General features: G+C 40.5%; 2 protein-coding genes across 5 annotated transcripts in view; one reads left to right on the forward strand and one right to left on the reverse strand.

Annotated features, from left to right (window-relative positions):
- SULF1 (sulfatase 1) overlaps positions 1 to 7229 on the forward strand; it is a 195143-nt gene extending 187914 nt beyond the window's left edge. For both annotated transcript variants that reach the window (XM_040261350.1, XM_040261351.1), the window contains exon 22: positions 4941 to 7229. In XM_040261350.1, the coding sequence (XP_040117284.1) occupies positions 4941 to 4971 (31 nt within the window). In that variant the 3' untranslated portion in view covers positions 4972 to 7229. The remainder of the gene's footprint in view (positions 1 to 4940) is intronic.
- Positions 7230 to 8315: 1086 nt separating this feature from the next.
- SLCO5A1 (solute carrier organic anion transporter family member 5A1) overlaps positions 8316 to 24160 on the reverse strand; it is a 154565-nt gene continuing 138720 nt past the window's right edge. For 2 of the 3 annotated variants that reach the window (XM_040261353.1, XM_040261352.1), the window contains 2 exons: positions 22342 to 22406; positions 13570 to 20105 (listed from right to left, as the gene is read on the reverse strand). In XM_040261353.1, coding sequence (XP_040117287.1) covers positions 19648 to 20105; positions 22342 to 22406 — 523 coding nt within the window. In that variant the 3' untranslated portion in view covers positions 13570 to 19647. Of the gene's footprint in view, positions 8722 to 13569; positions 20106 to 22341; positions 22407 to 24160 lie in introns of those variants that run through there. The other variant, XM_040261354.1, reaches the window with a different exon arrangement.

Consider the following 24160-nt stretch of genomic DNA (forward strand, 5'->3'; position numbering starts at 1 on the left):
CTGAGCTCCCCTGGTGGCTCAGACAGTAAAGAATCTGCCTGTCAACGCAGGAGACCCGGGTAAGTCGGGAGGATCCCCTGGAGAAGGAAATGGTAACCCACTCCAGCAGTCTTGCCTGGAGAATCCCATGGAAAGAGGGGCCTGGCGGGCTACAGTCCGTGGCTTCTCAAGGAGTCAGACACGACTGAGCGACTAACTTTCTGTGTTGCCCTAAGAAAGCTCTCTTCTCTCGGTCACATCTCAGGGCTCCATTTTCTTTTCAAGCTGCCTTGCTAGTACGGTTGGACTTTTCTCTTTAAGGCGCTCAACCAAGAGACGAGTCAAGACCAGGGTTTGAAGTTAAAGGGTCTGAAGGTGAGGTTGGCTTCCTAAGACAATGAAGGGAACCTGCATTAGGGCTGTAAGAGTGTGAGTCAGGACCAGGGCCACTGGGTGGCGCTGTGAGGTTTGCCGTGGGGGGACAGGTGGTCCTGGAACCCAGTTCCTGTTATCCTCAGTGGATTCAGTCATTTTCTAAATGCTGCGGTACACAGAGAGGAATTTCAGAATTGTTAACTCACACTAACTGCAAATTTGGCATATTTTGTAGATTATCTGGTTCTGCCTTTGACCATTTTGCTATCTGGTTTCTGAAAGAATTGTCAGGAAGAATTTATTTTAATTGAAATATAGTTGATGTACAATATTATGTAAGTTACAGATGTACTTTATAGGGATTCACAATTTTTAGAAGTTATAACTATATTTATAGTTATTATAAAATATTGATTATTGAAAAGAATTTATATCTTTGTAATGCTCTGTCAAACAAAGGACATTTTTCCATTTGGTCAAGTATATTTATGGGTCTTTATATTTATGGGTCTTTCAGGAGCTTTTAACAGGTATTTTCTTAAAGGTTATGCACATTTCTTGATAAGTGTATTTATAACCACCTTATTTTTTTTGTTACTACATAAACTTTTCATCCACCATTAAAACATCTACTTGATAATGGTTTATGTATATGAGGGCTATTGGTTTCTGTACATTAATTTTACTACCTGCTACCTTTAAAAAATTTTTTTCAGTCAGCTTTACCATGTATTCTCTTCAATTTCCCAGGTATACTGTCAAACATTTGCAGAGATACCTTGGCTTGTTTTCCCATTTATATGTCTCATTGATTTATCTACTTGAATAAGCTAATATTTTCAGTACAATGTTACCTTGTCCCTGTTCTTAGTGAAAGTAATTTCAGGATTTTTCCATGAAGTGAAGTGAGACGCAGGCTTTAGGACTAAGATATATATGTTTTTGTTATGTTAGGGAAATAGCCATCAATTTGTTTCTAGTATTTTTTAGTGTCTTTAGTATTTAATGAATGTTGAGGTTGTCAAAAACCTTTTCAGCGTTTATGGAGATACGCAGATAATTTTTCTCTTTAGATCTACTAATATGATATGTTATATTAATAGATTTGCTAAGAGTAGACCAACTAACCTTCCATTTCTGGAATAAATTTTGCTCGACCATCATGTGTTATTTTCTTAATATAATATCGAATTCTCGTCACTAATATTTTATTTAGGATTTTTGTGTCATCTTATAAATGATTCGGTCTGAAACTGTCTTTGTGTTTATGCTATGTTATCTTTTTAGGTATTGGTTTCCTATTACTGTCATAACTCATGATACCCCATGCCTGTTGTGATTTAGTTGCTAAGTTGTGTCAGATTCTTTGTGACCTCATGTACTGCAGCCTGCCAGGCTCCTCTATCCATGGGATTTCCCAGGCAAGAATACTGGAGTGGGTTGCCATTTCTTTCTCCAGGGGATCTTCCTGACCCAGGGATCGAACCAGCATCTCCGCTTTGCAGGCAGATTCTTTACCACCATGCCATCAAGTGATACCTACTCCATGCCTTAAAGCAACACAAACGTATTCTCTGACATTGCTAGAAGTTAGAAGGCTGAAATGGTTTACTGGGCTAAAATCACTGTGTTCCTTCTAGGGCCTCTAGAGAAGAGTCCATTTCCTTGGCTTTTCCAGCTTCTAGAAGCTGCCTGAATTCCTTGTTCACGGCCCTTTCTTCTACCTTCAAAGTTGAAAATTCAGCGTCTCAAGTCTCAATACCTACCTGTTCCCCTGCCAACATACACACCCCTTTGCTTCCAAGGTCACATTTTCTGACTCGCTTGCCCTCCTTTTCCTAAAAAGGATCTTCGGGATGACATTGGCCCCACCTGGCTACGCTAGGATAACCTCCTCACCTCAGAATTCATAACTTAGTTTGAATTTGTATAGTCCCTTTTGCATGTAAGGCAACAATACCTAGTTTCTGGGGATTAGAATGTGGACATCTTTGAAAGGTGAGTACACTCTTCTGCCTGCCACAGCAAACAAGGTTAGAGTTGCTTCGTAGAAAGAGCTTCAAAGTTTTCTTTGATCTTCTATGCTCTGGAACAGTTAGTATAGCATTGAGATGTTCTTTTCCTTAAAGGCTTGGTAAAATTCTCCTGTGAAACTATAGTGACCTGTTGCTTCTTTGTTGCTTGTTGTTTTAGTCGCTAAGTCTTGTCCAACTCTCTGCAACCCGATGGACTGTAGCCTATCAGACTCCTCTGTCCGTAGAATTCTCCAGGCAAGAATACTAGAGTAGGTTGCCTTGTCCGCCTCCAGGGGATCTTCCCAACGCAGCGATCGAACCTGTGTCTCTGTCATTGGCAGGCGTATTCTTTACTGCTGAGCCACAGGGGAAGCTTCTTTGTAACGTAGTTCTTATAACACTGATAGAAAGTTCTTAAGTAGGTTTTATAAGCATATAATTATATAAAGATAATAAACCTTTATTTTCCTTCTTTGGGACTTGTTCTGTTTAAACTTTCTACCTCTGTTGGATCAATTTCAATAAAACATGTTTTCCTAGACAATTATCTGTTTCATCTAGGTTTTTTCCATTGATTTGCTCTGATGTCTGCAGAATACGTTTTTACTTTTTAAATTTTGTATATTTCAATCATTTTTTCCTCCCTTGTCATTTTCTATTTTGTCTATTTGAAATTGGTCCCTTTTTTTGTAATTAGGTGAGCTAGTTACTGTTTGGATCCTATTTTTTTAATAACCAGGGTTTTGATTTATTATCAATATTTATTAATTAGATATGTCATTTTCTGTTCTTTGCCTAATTAATTTTGTTTCACTCCTGGATCTGATAAATGTGTTAAATGCTCACCACTCATCCTTTTGCTGATGTTTCCCCAGTGATTTCTTGATTGAATGAAACTCACCCTCTAGGAGACTGTTCAAGATGACCTGATGTGTCCCATGTTCTTTACATTCTTCCATGTTTGAAACTGTTTTCCTGTAGCCTTGATACTTAAAGGAGAGGTTGGCTGGATATACGATCCTTGGTTCAGACTCTAATGTTTGATCTAAGGTGGCTTTCACATCCTGGGATACTTGATTGAAGATTTTGTTTACTTAACAGTATTATGTTGTGGTTTTCTTCACTTTCGGGTTTATTTTGGCAGGGGCCTTTTCATAAGACGGTAGACTTTTTATACTTATTTTCTATGTTCCTTTGTAATAATTTTGTTTACATTTAGACTGCTTTTATTAATTTCAGGGACTTCAGGTATTTCCAAGATGCCTAGTTTAAGAAGCTCCTTTTCTGTCAGTGTACCCAAGCATACTTTTTTTTTTTTTAACTTTTTATCGCATTATTATTTGGGGATGGGGTTATAAGAGGTTGTGTGTCCTCCAGTTTGTCTGTTTCTCTTTTTTATTACAGGACTGAAATTGCACCCTTTTGGCTTTTTTCCTTTATCACCCAGTTTTCAAAGGGCATTTCTCTCTTCCTTTGTATCCTTTTTCCCCCAAAGTGGTGCCTTTCAATGCTGTCATCTCCATTCATGCTCCCTTCAGTCTTTTCGTCATTGTTGCAACCACAGTTTATCAAGACTGTACAGAGTTTTATACCACAGGTTGATGTTCTTTCCAGCAATGGTTTCAAATCTATCTTTGACTCCATTCTCACTTCCTTCTTTTCTCTTCTATACAGTCTTCCCAGGGCTGGTGCCCAAAGTGTGACACACAGCTCTACTGGCATTTGGTATTAATTTTTTTTTAACTTACAGGTGATTTGAAGATTCTAGGATTCTCTGTATTGCTTTCTAGGTAGTTCATTGCCTTCATCTAGGCCACCTCTTCTTACGTGGTACTTGGGTACACCTAGGGAAAAGACATTGTTTTCTGCAGAACTATACTCATTTTGATGATGCAGAAAAATCAAAGCGAGAAAGCCGGTGGGTTCATTGAATGTTGTGCAAAAGCACTCAGTGGCTGGTTTCTTTACAGGATAGAATTTCTAGAGCAAAGGAAAAAAAAACAAAACAAAACAAAACAAAGAAACAGATCTAATTTGAAGTTAAATAGATGCAAATATTTAATTGCATTCAAATGTGTTTTTATACTGTCAGGGAGTATAAAATAATAAAATAAAAATATCTTACAAAGTGTTGTCTATTACATTAAATTACTTTGAAACATCATTCATCTAGCAGCTCTGTATGTAATAAAGGTTTTAACACATAGCTATATTTGGTAGATGAGGGACCAAGACTCAGAGAGACTAACACAGTTGATTTCCTGGTTACATCGGTGACTTGAGTAGAGCCAGGAGTAAATCATAAGCCCCCTGACAGGTAATACCAGTGTATTCGCAGTACCAGCCAAGCCTGTTATAGAATTCCTCCCTCGTTCAGCCTTCTTTCCAAAGTTCATTCTCATTCAGTCACTTCTGTAACCTAAGGCCAGTCCTTTATAACAAATTACTAGAGACACATACTTTTCCATGTTTATTTCAAATTGCTTTGTGCCACAAAAACAATGCAAGTTGCTTATTCAATAGGTTGGACATGTTTTCTCACTAATGATCCACCTTCATCTCTCTTCACAGAGGACAGTTATGGGATGGATGGGAAGGTTAATCTGCCCAGTCTCACTGCAGACGGCAACTGGCAAGGCCCCAAGGATGTATACAACGTGAATGGAAGCGCCTATAAGGACAGACAAAACTATAGACTTAGTCTGGCTGACTGGACTAATTACTTGAAGGGTGTAGATAGAGTATTTGCACTGCTGAACAGTCACCATGAGCAAAACCAAGCCAATGAGACTAAAAGTGCTCCAAGTGATGGGTTCCTGGCTGTGTCTGCTGACCTCTCAGCCCCAGCAGAGATGGATGAAGACCCCACAGGTAGGGTTGGGGAAGCGCCTCCTTTGACCTTGCTGGCTGACCTTCCCACCCTGCATTCCAGCCGACCAACATTCAGTCCAGACAGTCAACTTGAATGGAACAACGACATTCCCGAAGTTCATCGTTTGGATTCTGAACACTGGAGAAATCATAAAACTGACAAATGGATGGAGCATGAAGGGATCAATCACCTTGAAACTGATTTCAGCGGCAATGGCATGACAGAGCTGGTGCAGCCTAGACCCAGGCAGCAGAAGGGCCGACCCCAGGATGGTCGTCCAAAGGAAGATGTTTCCGAAGATCAGCTGCTTCTTTCTGCGCATCCTGATGTTAACTCCACTGATCTGGTGATCAGAGAGTCCACCAGGGGGCCGCCTGTTTCCTCCAGCATCACAGAGAGGATGTCAAACCAAGTGGAGAAGAACCACAGGGCCGGGAGCCTACAGAGTCTAGAAGGCAGTGCCTCGTTTCCACTCTCCTCTGATTAGATGCCATGTGACCCTACCCTAAACACAGTATTTTTTTTTAATTTGTTCTTAGTAAACTAATAAAGGTGATCATGACAACCAGCATTCCAAACTGCCCCAGGTACACCTGTGCAGTGGAAGTCAGTGGTATGCACCTACGGACTTGGTCTTCTAAGTCACTGTTTGTCAAGAATAGAAAGAAAGGTGCATTTGTGGGGTTTTGTTTGTTTGGGGGGGGCACTAAAACAGTATTAACCTTTGAAAGTTCTAGGGATGTGTGTATACAAATGTTATCAAGATGGCTAGAATTGTGCCTTTCTGAGTTTCTGAAACTTGACATCCTCAGTGAAATTTCAATCTGTTTTCCACTGTGTGTGTAATGTGGTTTCAATTCATTTTTAACCACTGGAATTTTTCAATGCCCTCGTTTTTCACTCAGTGATTTTTGCACTTTGAGATGGGAATGCCATGTCTATTTGGTTAGTCTTATTTTTCGCCCAGGCTTGTCACAGTCTCACTGCTTGCTCTCAGTGTGACAAAGGAAAATGGACCCCAAGGATGACAGACAGTATCATCACATATTGTTCAGTATACGCTTTTGTCAGAAAATAATGCATGTGTTTTACCTCGACTTGCTAAAATCGATTAGCAGAAAGGCATGGCTAAGGATGTTGGCGGTAAAAATAAACAAATAAACAAAACAAAGATTGCCTGCTTTCTCTGTGCCTAGCCTCAAAGTGTTCATCATCTGCTTAAAACTGCTAAATTTTTATTATTTGCTTAACAGGATAAAAGGACTGAAGACTTTTTTTTTATCTTTGTTTTGTTTTCTTGACCTGGCTAATAAGCTTAAGTGTTGAGAAAATACATCTAGTTTTGAATTTATATAAGGAATTTTTTTTTCAGTAAAACAAACTCATGAATGTTTCATAATTTAAATGCACCATATGTGTTGTATGGTTACTTTTAAGGCCTTCACCAGGTTCTGATTTTTTTAAAGGCATAAGTAAAAACTGCTTTTGAAATTCTGTGTTCTTGAAAATATTTGTCCTATTTAGATGTTTTGGTACCAGCAAAAGGATTATTACCTCACTGAGAGTTTGCAGTATCCTAGCCAACTTCCCAAGAAAGTATTTTTTAGCTTAACGGTAATTTTCATTTTATTTTTAGATAATCAAATGCATAGGTAAGTTATGTTACCTTTACATGTTTAAGGTAAACTCTTTTAAAGAAAACCTAATATGTTAGAGTTGAATCTTTGACAACTTTGTCTTTATCATAGACTCTGTACATATGTTAAAATTAACTCTTTATCAGATGTGTGTGTCACCGGCTGAATGACAGATGAAACATATTTATGGTCATGAATGACGTGCTTTGTAAAAAAGGTTTCAAGTTATTAGGAAGCATATTGTGTTTTTTAAAATCTTGTGTAATATTCTGTGATACTTTTATAGAACAATTCTGGCTTCAGGAAAGTCTAGAAGCACTATTTCTTGAAATAAAAGGAGTTTAAACTTTACCTGTTTCAGAGAAATGAACTTAACCATGTTTCTGTGGTACACTCATCCCAGTAAAATGGAGTCCTGATCTAAATGTACATAATTTCTTTTTTCACTTTTTTTTTTACCGCACCTTGTGGCCTGTGGGATCTTAGTTCCCCGACCAGGGATTGAACCTGTGCTCCCTGCACTGGGAGCACAGAACCTTAACTAGTGGTTAAGGGAAGTGGTTAAGGGCTGCCAGGGAAGTCCCTCAATGTATGATTAAATATTTTCCTTATTGGAAAACTGATCCAAAGTTAGTGTATGTTATAGAACATTCTCCAGTTGATGATTTCAACATGGATTTGCCTCACTGGTGTCCGGAGGGGTGTAGCAGAGGCAGTCGAGGGCGGCTTCCCTGGACAGGCAACCTGGGCAGCTATAAAGGGGCCAGTGCTGGGCTGAATTCTCTACTGTTGCCATCTTGAAATTCTCAACAGTCTTTGAACAAGGGACCCCATGTTCCCGTTTTTCACTGAACCTGCAAATTATGTAGCCAGTCTTAGGCAGCAGAAATGGGGTTTTTCAAAAGCAAGAGGACAGACCACTCCCCTCCCCCCAGAAGGAAGTTTGAATTCTTTGGTGATCACGAAATTTGGTGAATTCCTCACCACTTTCCAAGATCTCAAGTTTTCTGATTGACAAGTTCCACATACCTCCTTCTGTTCTAGATCTGAGGAGCTTTTTCCCCTTCCGATAGAGAGGCTAACAATCTATGACATGTCCAGAGCTCAGAACGTTAATAGTAAAGGAAAAAAAAACCCAAAGAACGTTGGGACCTGCCAGTTCAACCCCTGGATAATGAAGGAAACCATCTGTACATGCGTACTCAGTTGCTTCAGTCGTGTCCAGCTCTTTATGACCCCATGGACTGTAGCCCACCAGGCTCCTCTGTCCATGGACTTCTCCAGGCAAGAATACTGGAGTGGGGTGCCACGCCCTCCTCCAGGGATTGAACCCACGTCTCCTGCATTGGCAGGTGGATTCTCTACCGCTGAACCACCAGGGAAACCCAAAACCATCTTTATCTGTTTGCTATAACAGAGAACCAGACTGGGTGGATTACACAACAGAAATTTATTTTGTCACTCCTGGAGGCTAGAAGTCCAAGACCAAGGTATCGGCAGGTATGGTTTCCCCAGAGACATCTCTCCTTGGCTGGCAGAGGACCACTTTCTTCTGTATCCTCATGTGTCCTTTTCTCTGTGTACATTTCCTGGCGGGGCGGGGCTCTTTTTCATATGAAAACACTAGTCATACTGGATCAGGGCTCCACCATTAGGACTTCATTTAATTTCACCTCTTTGAAATCCTCTTTCCAGATACAGTCACACAGGAGATTAGGGCTTCAATATATGAATTTTGAGGGGACACTGTCCAGTCCATAACACCACGATTTCATGAGAGAAGAATCCAAGGTAATAGTGCTGTCCAAAGACGCATCCTTTTGCCTTCTTCCTCGTTCCTTTCCTGCAAGATGTGAATGAACCAAATGTTGCTATCCTGGAGGAAATTCCACTGTGGTTCAATAACTATTTCTACTTCTGTTTAAGTAGCTACTCTGAGTAAAGGGCTTGAGGGAAACTATTCAGATCTCGAAAGGCCCCTGGAGATTTGCTGGCAGGCGGGTCTCCTGTGATCTGTGACAAAGCTGATGCCCAGAAGGGGTGTGCTGATGGCCACCTGTGTGCTCCCCACGGATTTAGAAGAGGAAGAGATTTAGCAGAGGTGAGGGCCAGCCCTGTCCACTTTCCCCATTTCAACACACATGGGGGCACACACACACACACCAAATCCATGAAAAGAGAGGCCACAGTGGGGACCCCATCTGGTCAGTAGTGGAAAGAATGACAGACATGAAATTATAGAAGACTAACTTCACCACAAGCTCTAGTTTTTACTTTCTGCATGAGCTTGGAAAAGTCACATAAGCACTCTAACACAGCTTCTTTGACTATAAAATAGGTTTGAGTCAAGGATGCCAGAAACTTAGCAGACAGGCTGCTTTTCCAAAACATTCCCAAGAAAGATAGTGCTAATTCCTTGGGGCAGTTCTCCAACATCTCGGCCCTTCCAGTTCCTGGGTTAAACTTAGGTAGCTCTGTTGTTGTTGTTCAGCTGCTAAGTTGTGTCCAACTCTTTCTTGACCCCATGAACTGCAACATGCCAGGCCTCTCTGCCCTTCACTATCTCCTGGAATTTGCTCAAACTGTTCTCCAGTCAGTTCAGTGGCTCAGTCGTGTCTGACTCTTTGCGACCCCATGGATTGCAATATGCCAAGCTTCCCTGTCCATCACCAACCCCCAGAGCTTACTCAAACTCATGTCCATAGAGTCGGTGCTGCCATCCAACCATCTCTCCTCTCTCATCCACTCCCACTCCTGCCTTCAGTCTTTCCCAGCATCAGGGTCTTTTCAGATGAGTCAGTTCTTCACATCAGGTGGCCAAAGTATTGGAGTTTCAGATTCAGCATCAGTCCTTCCAATGAACAGCCAGGATTGATTTCCTTTAGGATTGACTTGATTGATCTTGCAATCCAAGGGACTCTCAAGAGTCTTCTCCAACACCACAGTTCAAAAGCATCAATTCTTCAGCACTCAGCTTTCTTTATAGTCCAACTCTCACATCCATACATGACTACTAGAAAAACCATAGCCTTGACTAGATGGACCTTTGTTGGCAAAGTAATGTCTCTGCTTCTTAATATGCTGTCTAGATTGGTCATAGCTTTTCTTCCAAGGAGCAAACGTCTTTACATTTCACGGTCACCATCTGCAGTGATTTTGGAGCCCCCCAAAATGAAGTCTGTCACTATTTCCACTGTTTCCCCATCTATTTGCCATGAAGTGATAGGACTGCATGCCATGATCTTAGTTTTCTGAATTTTTTGAGTTTTAAGCCAATTTTTTTACTTTCCTCTTTCATTTTCATCAAGAGGCTCTTCAGTTCTTCTTGGCTTTCTGCCATAACGGTGGTGTTATCTGCATATCTAATGTTATTGATATTTCTCATAGCAATCTTGTTTCCAGCTTGTGCTTCATCCAGCCCAGCATTTCTCATGATGTACTCTGCATAAAGTTAAATAAGCAGGGTGACAATATACAGCCTTGATGTACTCCTTTCCCGATTTACCACCCGTCTGTTGTTCCATGTCCAGTTCTAACTATTGCTGCTTGACCTGCATATAGATTTCTCAGGAGGCAGATCAGGTGGTCTGGTATTCCCATCTCTTGAAGAATTTTCCACAGTTTGTCGTGATCCACACAGTCAAAGGCTTTGGCATAGTCAATAAAGCACATGTTTTTCTGAAACTGTTGGTTTTTTGATGATCCAGCAGATGTTGGCAATTTGATTTCTGGTTCCTCTGTTCTCCAGTAAGGCAGAGCATTTGTGTCCTTAGAATCCTCAGTGTATCCATGGGATTTCCCAGGCAAGAATACTGGAATGGGTTGCCATTTCCTCCTCAAGGGGAACTTCCTGACTCAGGGATCGAACCCAGGTCTCCTACTGCAGGCAGATTCTGTGCTGGAGAAAACTCTTGAGAGTCTCTTGGGCCAGGAAATCAAACCAGTCAATCCTAAAGGAAATCAACCCTGAATATTCATTGGAAGGACTGATGCTGAAGCTGAAGCTAAAGCTCCAATACTCTGACCAACTAATGTGAAAAGTTGACTCATTGGAAAAGACCCTGATGCTGGGAAGGATTGAGGGCAGGAAGAGAAGGGGGCAGAAGATGAAGATGGTTAGATAGCATCACCGACTCAATGGACATGAGATTGAGCAAACTCTGGGAGATAGTGAAGGACAGGGAAGGCTGGCATGCTGCAGTCCATGGGGTCATGAAGAGTTGGACACAGCTTAACACTGGAACAACAACAGAGCCACCCAAGTCCAGCCAGGGAATCCGAAGGGTTGAGAGATTACAGCTTGTGTTTTTCCATAATGACCATTAGATGTCACTCTATTGCAACTAAAGACCTCTGCTGGGTCCCAGGGCCTGGACCCTTGGCAAAGCAGCCCTTTATATTGATTTCTAAAGTGGCAGCTCTACGATTTCTCTAAGAAAACATCTAGAACAACCTGATCCGTGGCAGGCTTGCTCTTTCTTCAGTGCCTAGGATCTTAGCCATTCCAGGAGGCCAAAGAACAGTTCAGCTTTCTACTGATTTATATCGGTATTATGAGCAGGGATTGCATCAAACTTTGATGTTTAAATTCAAGAGTGAGCCCCGAATGTCGATATCCTTGCTTCCCCATGACTCTGTGCAATTAAAAATGTTTTTTGGCTCCCATAAACCAAAGCTATTGAGGTTGTCTCTGCCCAGCGGGCAATTTTTTAAAGACCAAAAGGAACTGAATGCTTTTTAACTGCTCTGAAAATGCTGAGGTTTTACCAAGTCTGGGGCTGAAGCATGAGTGATCACATTCAAAACATTTCTGCTGTCTTCATTCCTTAAAAAGAAACTGTTTTCCTCCTGTGTTTATTTCAAATGGTGCAATATCCAGAATGGCTCTGCTTCTCCCTTGAAGGTGTGGGCTATTGAAGAGATTCAAGGGAAATCCTTTTGCTTAAATTACACACATAATTGAAGAAAAGATGGTACACTTGGGTAGGGGTTACTATTTGGTCTTTGCATAAATGGCTCTTTTGTTAAATACACGAAGCCATGGAGGAAAAGAAAGTTTTACCCAGAAATCAGTACAGAAGCACAGAATCCCTCCAATTATCCATGTATCTTGGGCCACTGTGACCTTTCAGTTTAGGTGTGCAAGGGAGTGGTAAATAGAAATCAATTGTCCTGCTTCCCACCTATTGAGTGCTCCGGAGCTGGGTTCTAAATATAGCCACTTTGCATCTCAGTCCATGAGTCATGCTGTTATTTCCAAGGCTCATATAGCTCCTTCTGCCTCTCACCCAAAAGTCTGAGATGCCAGTACACTTAGAAAATGCTGTTGCCCTTCGGATAAGCCCTCAAAATCTAGTGCTTTTTCCCCATGGGGGTTGGAGTCTGACCACAAATTCTTCCTCTAGGCTCAGGCCAGCTCCTGGCCGCCCTGAGCAATGATTAGCTTGTTATTCAGTAGAGACTAGGGAAACGGAGCTTTTAACTGCTTTGGTGATCAAGTTTTGATATTTACTCCTTTGGAAATCATTCTTTTTTATGCTTGAGACTTTCCTTTGGTTTATCAATTCTTGGACTCATGAGATGCTTCCCAGGTGGCTCAGTGGTAAAGAGTTACCTGCAATGCAGGAGATGTTAGGTTTGACCACTGGGTTTGAAAATTCCCTGGAGAAGTAAATGGCCACCCACTCCAGTATTCTTGCCTAGAAAACACCATGGACAGAGGAGCCTGGTAGGCTACAGTCCTTGGGGTCACAAAACAGTCGGACACAACTTAGCAACTAAATAACAACAGACTCATGAGTTGCACTTCTTTGGAAATACCCTTAAACCTATCATGGTCAACTTCCTGGCAAAGAATAACATCCATCAAATGCCTGCTATCTGCTCTCCAACACTTTCAGGATCCAGCAGTTAGGCAGGGACACAGCACTAGTTCAGACTAATACAATGTGTCACTTCCAGTCTGAGACAGAGAAAAGCCCCTTGGCCTTTCTCTATGCTTCTTCCTTGCCTCTACAACCAAAACCATCTCTGAAAGTTCCGAATTGTGCAACTTCAAGGTGAAGGAGCCTCTGTCAGGCTGGGTCCCTGAAGGACTCTGGAACAGACCCACACAGATGTGTCTTATGAATGAGAAATGAATTTTGTGCTATGAAACCACTGAGTTTTGGGGATTGGCATGTTATTTAAGCATAACATAGCCTATCCTGACTAACACCAGCCATATTCAAGGCACACAGTTCTGTAACGCCAAATTTTGTTTGAATTTAAATAGATAAAAGATGAAATGCTTAAAATTATTCTCTTTATTGACTCAGTAGAAAATATCCTACCACAGGTTCCTAAAAACTATAGTCCTAATAGTTCACACATTGGACATTTGGCTTCAAGGAAAAGTTACCAGTTAGGTAAGGAGTTCATTTGTGCCACTTTCCAGAGAAAGTGGAAGCCCATTTAATCTCATCTAATCCATATGTCTTTTTTTTTTTTTTTTTTGGCTGAACCAGGTCTTGGTTGTGGCATACAGGATCTACTTCCCCAACCAGGGATCAAACTAGGGCCCCTGCATTGGAGGCATGGAGTCCCAGCCACTAGACCACCAGGGAAGGCCCCTGTGTCTTTCCAGTGGGAGAAAACATTGACATCATTACATCATCTCTTCAAACCCCAAAAATCTTAAGAGACAAACAAATTTCAATCCAACACACATTTTATTCTTTTTTTTAAAACTTTTTTTTCTGAATTTGCAATGATCAAGTATTCAAGATGTTGTAAACCAATGTTTCTTAGTACATTGACAATAGATTTCATTAAACACAGGAAATTATACATCTTTTACATTACCTTAAGAGGTCTCCAAATAAATATTCATTTTAAAAATCACAAAATCAAATTCCTTTATGCAACAACTCAAAACAGCCTTTCATCACAAGCACACCCCTATACACAAAAACACACACAATGAACACACACACCACTAGGGCCCTAACACCAGTTTATTGGACACAGTATCACTTTTCCTTTAACTAAAGAATCGGTGGCTGACCTGCCTATCTCATGCTTCCAAATTAATATTTGGGGTAGAGGTATGTATTTTAAGAAAAATGCCCACTATAAAGTCTTACCATTATCCTTATCTTTCATTTCAACATACAAACTTTAAACTTGTTTTGTTCACCCCTTTGGTTTAATATGTCCCTGCAATTACTTCAGTTTTCAATAATACCTTCTCCTTCAGTTTTAATATGTAATAGTAGAATACCAGATAAAGACAACACCTTCAAAATCTCAATATTATAAAAACACCTTACATGTGTGTAAGGTTTTTGGGGAGAAGAAATAAGAAAAGATTATCTGAAATATTTTCCCCCTCTCTCTGAAATTATTTTTAGCATCTGATTATTCTTGCTAAAATAAATATCAAAAGCACTGAGTTTTCTGTTAAAAAAAGTAATCCTCCTTACACTCTTCTTTTTTGCAGCGTTAAGTTCATGAATTAACTGTGGTGATGAGAGTAATGAATGCTTATTTTCTGAGAAGCTCTCCAGATTTCTAAAAGCAAAGCACATGCAGCCCCTTATCAGTGAAATACTGTCAAGTCAGTGGTGCATTTTTGTAGTGAGCATGCATCATCAAATACTTCTAGCACCGAGGCATTTATTTTTTAATGTTTCAAAAGCAAATACCCAGGGAGGGTTTACATCATAGCTGGCTTCCCAGCTGGCGCGAGTGGTAAACTGGCCTGCCAATGCAGGAGACATAAGAGACATGGGTTCAATCCCTGGGCTGGGAACAACCCCTGGAGGAGGGCATGGCAACCCCAATATTCTTGCCTGGAGAATCCCATGAACGGAGGAAACTGGCGGGCTACCGTCCATAAGGCTGCACAGAGTCAGTCATGACTGAAGCGACTTAGCACGGTGACCCTCCCTAGGGCTGAGGAAAAGTGAAGTGCTTACAATAACCTCTTCAAACATACACAGATCCGATTCCAATGTGGCAAGAAGTCTGGGGCAGATACAGCCAGCAGCATACTAGAAGGTAAGGAAAGCAGAGAAGATAGAAAAGATAAAGTGCACGAGGCCAGAAATGTCGCCTTGCCACCCATGGCACTCCCTTCCAAACTACGAAAGAGGAAATGCAGTCATATGTATGTAAAGGATCTCTACCCATCTGTATAAAAGGAATAGCAAGCCCGCATCCTAAACAATCCTGGATTATGCAGTATCTTGATATCTACCTGCTACTTAGAATACTCAGTATTCTGGGGCTTCCCCGGTGGCACTAGTGGTTAAAAAAAAAAAAAACGCCAATGCAGGAGACCTAAGAGATGCAAGCTCGATCCCTGGGTCGGGAAGAGCCCCTGGAGGAGGGCATGGCAACCCACTCCAGTATTCTTGCCTGGAAAATCCCATGGACAGAGGAGCCTGGCGGGCTACAGTCCAGGGGGTCACAAAGAGTCGGACACAACTGAAGTGACTTAGCACACACACACGCACCTATTTATCAGTAGCTCTGATCACATTTCTGTGTCATTTAGGATGCTTTAAGTGAACACAAAAGCGTACTATATTTGGCTACCACCCTAGGTTCCTGCTCAAGCACAACTAGAGAATCTCCAAATGCTTCAGGTCCAAGCAAACTATGAAGCTTCTCTTCGGTGCACCTGTATTTGATACAAAACAGGCTCCAAGAAGAAACTTTTTGGCTCCAAGTCCACCAAAGAATGCCAGACAGAAATGCAGGCTCAGGGAGAACTGTCTTGGTGGTTGGTGAAAAGGCAGGACTACCATTACCTCCTCCAGGTAAGCCCCTGCTTCGATGGCTGACATTTCTAGGCGCATGAACCCATTTGTTCCTGTAGCTACTAAGGGTAACAATCAGTAACAACTGGGTTGTGGTTTGGTTTATAACATATAACATTTTGTATCTGTTCACTTAACAAGTAACACTTTGTGTATGTTCATGTTAAACTTGTATTAAGAAACTTAAAAGCTAGTCATTTTAAAAAACTAATAGAAATGTTAACATTCTGAAAGAAGAGGGGACAAAAAAGAACATACACTTGAAATCCCCAAAACTCAGATTCAAAACTCTGAACCACCTTTCCTCATAATGGTTCATTTCAGACACTACTGAGATGCAATGTTAACACTAAAATTGGTTTTGTTCTACAATAAATAGGAACTATAAATAAATACTTGAGGTAAGTTAGGGCAAACAATTGTGAATATAAGACTTAGCTAAATAAATGTAAATTTACCTTGAAAATCAAAACATTCCATTTTGATGTTTCCTACAGATTTTTGTCTATTTTACACAAGGAAATTATAACTTCTCTACTCCTCAGAAATAGTAACACATCAAAATATGAAATGCTTCACCTCACTATCTTATAGTCATATCTTACCTATGTTAACCAAAATTACTGTAAGTATTACGTAGTATAAGAAGTGCACAACAAGAAATGAGCATCAAAACCCTGCCTTGGCCACTATGTATAATCCTAAACAAATCACTTGACCTCTATGAGCCTCAGTGTTCATGACCTGTATTTTAGAAAAACAATAAAAAATAGCTATCTTGCAAAGTTATTAAGAGGATTAAAATGCATGCTACATATTATGTGCTTGATAAAAACGCTCTGCCAATAGCCAACACTCAACAACTGCTCATTCGCTTCCTCTCTGCTGCTCCTTTCTTTTCCCCACCCTAGTGCTTGACTGTTTTCAAGAATTAAATCCACCTACAAAGGATAAAGATGTCAAGCTAAAGAAGACAACCAAAATGATGTGTGCCAACTGCCCACTCTACTGCCTGGGGTTTCTAAATTAATCGGCTAGACTCAAGTATATTATATTTGCATATTAAGGCCAAATAATACTTTAAACTACAGAATTTTTGAAAGAACAAGGTGACCTTTCCAAAAACAACCCAAGTAATTAGAAGCCTAAGCTCATGGAGAGTGTCAATTAAACTTATATTAGGAGTGGTGACTCTTAAGTAACATGACCAATTTATTATCAAGCGTATGAGGACCTTGTATATACAATCAAATGGTGTCATTTAGCAAATAGTCACTTTAGTTAACTACTTAATATTCCAAATGATGCCATCTGAACCCAAAGTGCTTTGGGGACAACTCTTAATTGGTACATATTCCAAAGCATCAGTCTCCCATATTTTTACTGCTTATTTTACTTTTACCAGCAACATGGTAATGATATACCTGCTACTTATAAGAACCAGATATTTGAGGAAGTACAACATTAACATTGTGGTGTACAGTTCAAGCCAATTTCTTTTAATTTGGGTTGACCTAATCAACCCAAAGGATTTCATAGATTGGCAGATGGTAATTGGGTAAAATAGCTTCTGATAAGGAAATGACACTCAGTGATGGCTGAACTGAATGAATCTTCAAGGTAAAGACAGGGAGGAATCTCTATTTATACCTGATTTCTGATACCATCATTTCTGATCATAGATTTCTAAGGGCAGTGCTCCTTTTCAAAATGTGATAACAGGAAGAGAGAAATTCTAAGAGTGTTGAAACACACAATCTTAGCTACAAAAAAAAAAAAAAGAAGAAGAAGAAGAAGTGCCAACCTTACCAAATTCTCTCAATGCAGTTTTTTAACAATCAGAGGAAAATTTAGAAGATAACCACATCTCTTCCCAATCTACCTATGTTTTGCTCCAACCCAATAAGAAACTTTCTCTTCTAAAGGATCAAAGATCTCCCACAAAGGGTGAAGGGGATCACAAAGGCCCCAGAGTAGACTCAAAGACATAAAGCAGTATTCTCTGAAGATCTTCAAAATACACCAAGTTGACCAAAGTTTGACAGACACAGTGTAATTACAGGCAATGGTGCTTCTTATGACTTAACCAAACAAGTCTGCCCTAAGTAAGTCCTTGTCACTCAGGACTGCCAGCTCCACCCTGTATACATTATTTAGTCTAACTGCCAACTCCACCCTATAGAGAACCTTTCCATAAACTGCCTGCAACCAAGAGAATCATTTGACCAACACCATTCCTAAGTTACAGAAGAAAACAATCTTGAACCAGGAATATTCACACAACTCCACCCATGCACCCATGGATAGAGGGCAAAAAGCCAGGAATCATGGGTCAGTCACATTCCTTCTACTGAAGAGTGTCAATGAGACAAGAAAATTATTTCCCAAATCAGCCTCACATAAGCCTAGGCTCACTGGCAGAAACAGTTCTCCATCATACTGATATTTGTACCTTACAGTCCCTCCTAAGTCTGAGTTGTCATAATTCTTTTTCTGAGCAGCCAAATTCCACAGGTTAACTTGCATCAGTTTATAGTGCTATCAGGAGGCACCTACCTTCAGAACCACACAGAAAACATTCTATGTGGATCTAAATCAAAGTGATGTGCTGAGAGGTACTGAAAAGGATGGTGGCTGTTGAACCCCAAGTGCATTTAGGAACAGAAAAACCCTCTCACAAAATCACTTCAGGAAAGTTACAATAGAAAGAAACTAAAGGGAGGTATAAAATGGTTCTAACTCTGATAAGGTAGGATTCAGTATGACAGGCTAGTTTATTTTAAATAATTTTCAACCTTTACTTAGGATCATCACCAAGATCTGGCTCACAGATCTCCCTCCTTTGTTCAACATGGATTTCATGCCACAGGTACAGCTTTCCTGATTAAATGACTCCATTTTCACAACAACCACAGCAATTTTCTGCACATAAAAAAGAAAACTATAGACCTGCTAGTGCTTCCAGGTATATAACTAAAATGATCAGGTGAGACTCAATCTTACTCCTGTGGGATTTATTTTTCCCAACTCTTTTGAGTGTCAAGGTTACAATTCTCAACAACCCTTACATGGGCCCTTAAAAGCTAAAGAATTTCTGCAGCAATTTTCTTTGGATGAGAAAGCCATCAGTTTCTTTTCTTATTATGCATCTCAAATGACAGTTTCTAGCCATATTGTTTAACAGACAAGTGTTAAAGTCCCTTATGAAAGATGCCTTTAGTTTATATCCAAGCTTTCAGGTTCATGACTCAGCAGCTTCCTTTATAGTGGGACAGACAGACTAAAAGAGAATGTGTCTCATGAAACAAAGTAGCTGTTCCCTTTCTCATGCTATGCTTATGGTTCTGGGGAAGCATTTAAGTTCTACCTGATTTTTAATTCTGCTATGGCTTAAAAAGCTATGAACAGTACTTTAGGGAAAGTTTAGCTTCTTCTTTTCAAAAAAACTATCTGCTTTAGTCTCTGAAAGCAAAAGTAACATGCTGCACTTATATTTTCCAATCAAATTGCATAGTTGAGGCAAATTCATTTGTGCTTTGTAGCAGAACTCACAGTAGTTGTTCATATCTAAAAACCTTGATTTATAAATGCAAAGTCACGGTCAAGCTCACCCTTGTTCGGAGAGTATGCTAATGATATGCACTGCCATTACACTTCCCAAGATTTTGTTAACCACGCACCCAGCCTTCTACCATATCAGAGCATGAACGTCAAATTAACATCTCAGAAACGGTAACAAATCTATCTAAACTCCTCCTTGGAGAGAAGGAGGAAAGGCTCATTCTTGTTGAGGTATCCAGCCCTCAATCAACAGTGGCTGTGTATAGTGAGTTTTGTTGGTTTGAGGATTGTGTCTTTAGAGGTTAAAAAAAGAAAGAAAAGAAGGCACGGGTGTTTCTCAAGTCGCCATATTCAACTCAACCAACAAAACCAAAGTCTTCCATTTTCAAGCTTTAGGAGGGAGGCTACATGGCTGCAGGGCTTTCTTCCAGCCCCAGGTCTGGGGAGGAACTTATTGCTTCTGGGAATGGCCCCGGATAGGTCTGTGCTGTGTACTGGATCCCTTTTTGCAGAGCAGTCTCTTCGTGGAATTCTCCCTGGGTGCTGAAAGCGGGACAAGATCTAGTCCGGGCAGCCTTATTGGCACTGTCGGGGCGGCCCACCGTCTCGCTCACAGTGCTCAGAGGGAACTCTCTCCACCTCTGCCTCTGCAGTTCCTCCTCCTTGTATTTAATGGAGTACCAGGCCAGAAAAATAAATATAAAGCCAACAAATTTGAGGCCGGCTGCTAAACCAAAATAGACGAAACGAAATGACGTGACATTGTACTCCCAGCAAGAGCCTTGCACTCCACACTCCTGTTGCCAGAGCATGCAGGTGGTGTCAATAACTGCTCCAAAGTAAATTGGAGTCGGAATGTACGCTAGAGTGGTAGGGGAAAAGAAAAAGAAAAAATGTTAGCACATCTTATAAGAGGAAACAGATTTGTAAATTAACAGGATACCTGTTTACTCTAAAATCAGTTGAGAGGAGTGGTTTTTCTGTGTTACTTGTTTTTTTGTAAATATACATCACATCTTGTCATAATATTCTTATTATAGACATGTTCTCTGCTACTTTAAATCTTTCACGTCACAGCTCAGTCAGAATGTGCTTTGGTTTTTAGACATTTTATGATGTTCATTTTACAAGTATTACTTATTAGATATATTATGATACAACATGTCTAAAAAGCAAGAACACATTTTTATGTCTGCTTAATATTAGATAACAACCTACCTTGGAAAAAATTTTTAAAAAGAATGCTGCTAAGTCACTTCAGTCATGTCCGACTCTCTGCGACCCCATAGACGGCAGCCCACCAGGCTCCCCCGTCCCTGGGATTCTCCAGGAAGAACACTGGAGTGGGTTGCCATTTCCTTCTCCAATGCATGAAAGTGAAAAGTGAAAGTGAAGTCACTCAGTTTTGTCTGACCACCAGCGAGCCCATGGACTGCAGCCTACCAGGCTCCTCCATCCATGGGATTTTCTAGGCAAGAGTACTGGAGTGGGGTGCCACTGCCTTCTCTAAAAAGAATAGATGCATGTATATTCATAACTGAATTACTTTGCTATACACCTGAAACTAACACAGCATTGTTAATCAACTATACTCCAATATAAAATAAAAAGCTGAAAAAAAAAGAATTTTACAAAAGATTTTATTAAGTTAAAACAAGAGCAATAATACATTTTTAGACCTAAAAATTTACACTGATAAAAATGTAATTAGGGAGGGGAGTTCCCTGCATGTCCAGTGGTTAGGACTCTGTGTTTTCACTGTCATGGCCCTGGGTTCAGTTCCTGGCCCAGGAACTGAGATCTTGAAAGCCACGTGGCATGGCACCTTCCCCTCAAAAAAGTCAGATTAAAATCTGAAATTAAAAAAAAAATAAGCCACTCAATTCACGGCACTGGAAGCCTATGATGCCCACTGACAAGTCCTCACTCTTGGTCTGGGCCGTCAACCACCACAGAAGACAAAACAGGAATACCAGAGAGGATTCCTGTTGCCAAGGGTCAGATGATTTTTAAATGTTTAAAATGTTTCACCCTTCAAAACTGAAATAAGCAGTTTGAATTAAAAAAATTTTTTTTTGTCCTGTGGATGATGATACTGATTACTGAGGAAAATAACAGCTGAAGGAAGTGACAGACTGCCCCTTAAGAAAGAAAACAATATGCTTGACAATGAGGAAGTCATATAAAAATATACTGAAGTCAGTCAAGGTAATGGAGACTTCACACTGCTCCCCAGTCACCGTCCCAAGACATCACAGGTGACGCAATGTTTGTAGAAGTCAGAAGGATGTTCTTCGAGTCCAAATAAACTCTGTGACTTACCACATTGACACAGAGCTAACAAGCTTCTCTATTAATACGAAATCTTGCTGCTGTTTAGTCGCTGTCTCGTTTGACTCTCTGCAACCCCATGGACGGCAGCCTGCCAGTCTCCTCTGTCGATGGAATCTTCCAGGCAAGAATACTGGAGGGGGTTGCCATTTCCTCCTCCAGGGGATATTCCTGACCCAGGGATCAAACTCGTGTTTCCTGCATTGGCAGGTGGATTCTTTACCACTGACCCACTAAGTAAAGCTTAGTCCCTATGTATCAATCTGGACATCTTTTTTTCCATTTAGAATTTTTTATTTCTTTTCCTCAGAAAATCTGATCAGCATACTCTTTACCCAGTCCAGTACAATTACTAGAAAGAAATAAGGAACTGAAATTTTCGGACACACATACACACAAAGTAAGCACTAATTCCCATCATTTTCATGTTACAAAATCACAAAAAGGACAGAAACACCAGGACTGTAAGCCCACAACAGTTTCTTGGTTCAAGATTTCTTACTGTACAAAACTCTGGGGAATTTAGTCCAAGTGCATACTCAGAGCGAAAGAGAAACCGATCAAAAGTCAGTTTTGTTTTGTTTCATCAGCGACAGAGTTGGTCAGCTTTTGGTTCAAATCAGAAAATGAGGAAGTTGTGCCCGCCCACTAACATGTAAACTCCTAGCTAGTAACAAATGATCTGACTTGACATTTTTAAAGGACAGTGAAAATTTGGCATCTGCAAAGAGGAACTAAAAGGCACTGTGGGAAATTTAGGAACATACCAAGTGTTCTCAATAAAACAAACTGCATTCCCAGGGCAAAAGGCCTCTCTTCATCTTTTACAGACCTACAAAGAAGGGAAAGAAATATTTTAGAACAAGGGCCTCAAGAAAATGAATGTCAAGTCCTATGACATTAGGACTGCTTAGCTGCAGGGCCAGGGACCACATAGATAATGGGCCAAAATATTGATTTCACTAGAAGTTACTAACAATAGTTGAACAAGACCACTTATCGCTAAATCACTGAATAAAGATCTACCCAGTGAAGACTCCAAAGAACTCTGATTAACTCCACTTTTTGTGCAGATAACAGGTGGAAGGACAAAGGTTCAGGCTGAAAGTACAGGAGCAGCTCTGAGCTTGCACAATCAACTCTTAAAAAAAAAATTGATAATCCTAACTATTGCATTCTTTTTCTGTTTGCCTGCACTTTCCAGAATGGCACACTGAAATTTACTTCTGCAATTTCTCAAGGAAAAATATAAAGGAAAAAAGTTTTTTTTCTAACAATCCCAAAACATATCGGAAATAAGTCTAAAATTAGAAACAGAATGAATCCTTCCCCGTCACCTCATTTTTTCTTCTTTTCCTAAAACTTCAGTTTCAAGTAAATCCCACATGGCAGGATGATTGGAGTCTATTGATTTTGTAATTAGCAAAGATTAAATGGCTCCTTTTCTGAAGTTTTGGGTTAGAAGACAACTGATGATCTGCCATGTTTAAACACTGTTAAACAGGCACCTCTTTTCTGGTTATTTAACATCTCTTGTAGAATTAAAGTTCAAAATATTAGATTAGCAATGATTCCCATTTTTTTCATGATGAAGTACTTTATCCTTTCTAGCCCATACACATAGGGTTCTCAGTATGCAATGTGAAATTCTCGAGGACCAGTGTGCTTGTCATCTTTTCCCCTAATTTCTTTATTTTTTCACAGCAATTTCCCCAGTGTGGTACACCACTGTTGTTACTCTATAAGTATCTGCTGACTGAGGATCTGAGGATTGGTCCCAAACCAATGGGACCAGTGGGACTCCTGGGTACCATTTGTTATCTTGCCATCAAGGAACTCATAAGCTGAGCAACATCTAACTCAGCATCCCATAGAAGGGAAGCCAGACTATGCAGAACTGGCAGGCAAGCCGCCCAACCTCCCTGCTAAGAAAGACATCTCAGCAGATGCATGCCACCAGAAGCCAGCATCCTGGGTTACCAAGGAGCCCAGGAAGGGCACAAAAGGGAGACTGGAGACTGGCACCCCTCCTTCCTTCGTCCCCCTGCATCCCAGTCCCCCTAAAACTGCTGTGGCCATGCTTTCACCTCTTCACCACACTGTCCACTCCCTTCCTTCGTCTATGGCCATCTTTACCCCAAATACCAACACTCTGATTTGAATGTGTTGGTGTCAACATTTTAAATAGAGCCTCCATTAAGAAAACCTCCACGTTCTCTCTCAGAAGTAAACACACACACACACAAAATGGGATATATAATACTGCAAAGAAAGCACAGCATGAACAACTTAAAATTACATTTCCTAGTCTACCCTTTCATTGATTCAATGCCAAAATGTTATATGATAGTGAAATTAATGAAATAAGCATTTGGAATTGCAAGCCCAGCAACAACGGTCACTGATCCTGGAGGTATTAACTACCTACAAGGTCAGAGATAATATTCTTAGGCGTATGTATGATTTGGTGACTTCACCAAATGACTTGTCACCTCCTCTCAGGCCAGGCTTCTTGTAGCTAATACAGTCATAGCTTTCAGCTCCTGAACTTGAACCTTTCAGTAGAGACTTCAGGAACCAAAGGCA

Source organism: Oryx dammah, unplaced genomic scaffold (genome assembly GCF_014754425.2).
Source record: "Oryx dammah isolate SB20612 unplaced genomic scaffold, SCBI_Odam_1.1 HiC_scaffold_19, whole genome shotgun sequence".
NCBI lineage: Eukaryota > Metazoa > Chordata > Mammalia > Artiodactyla > Bovidae > Oryx > Oryx dammah.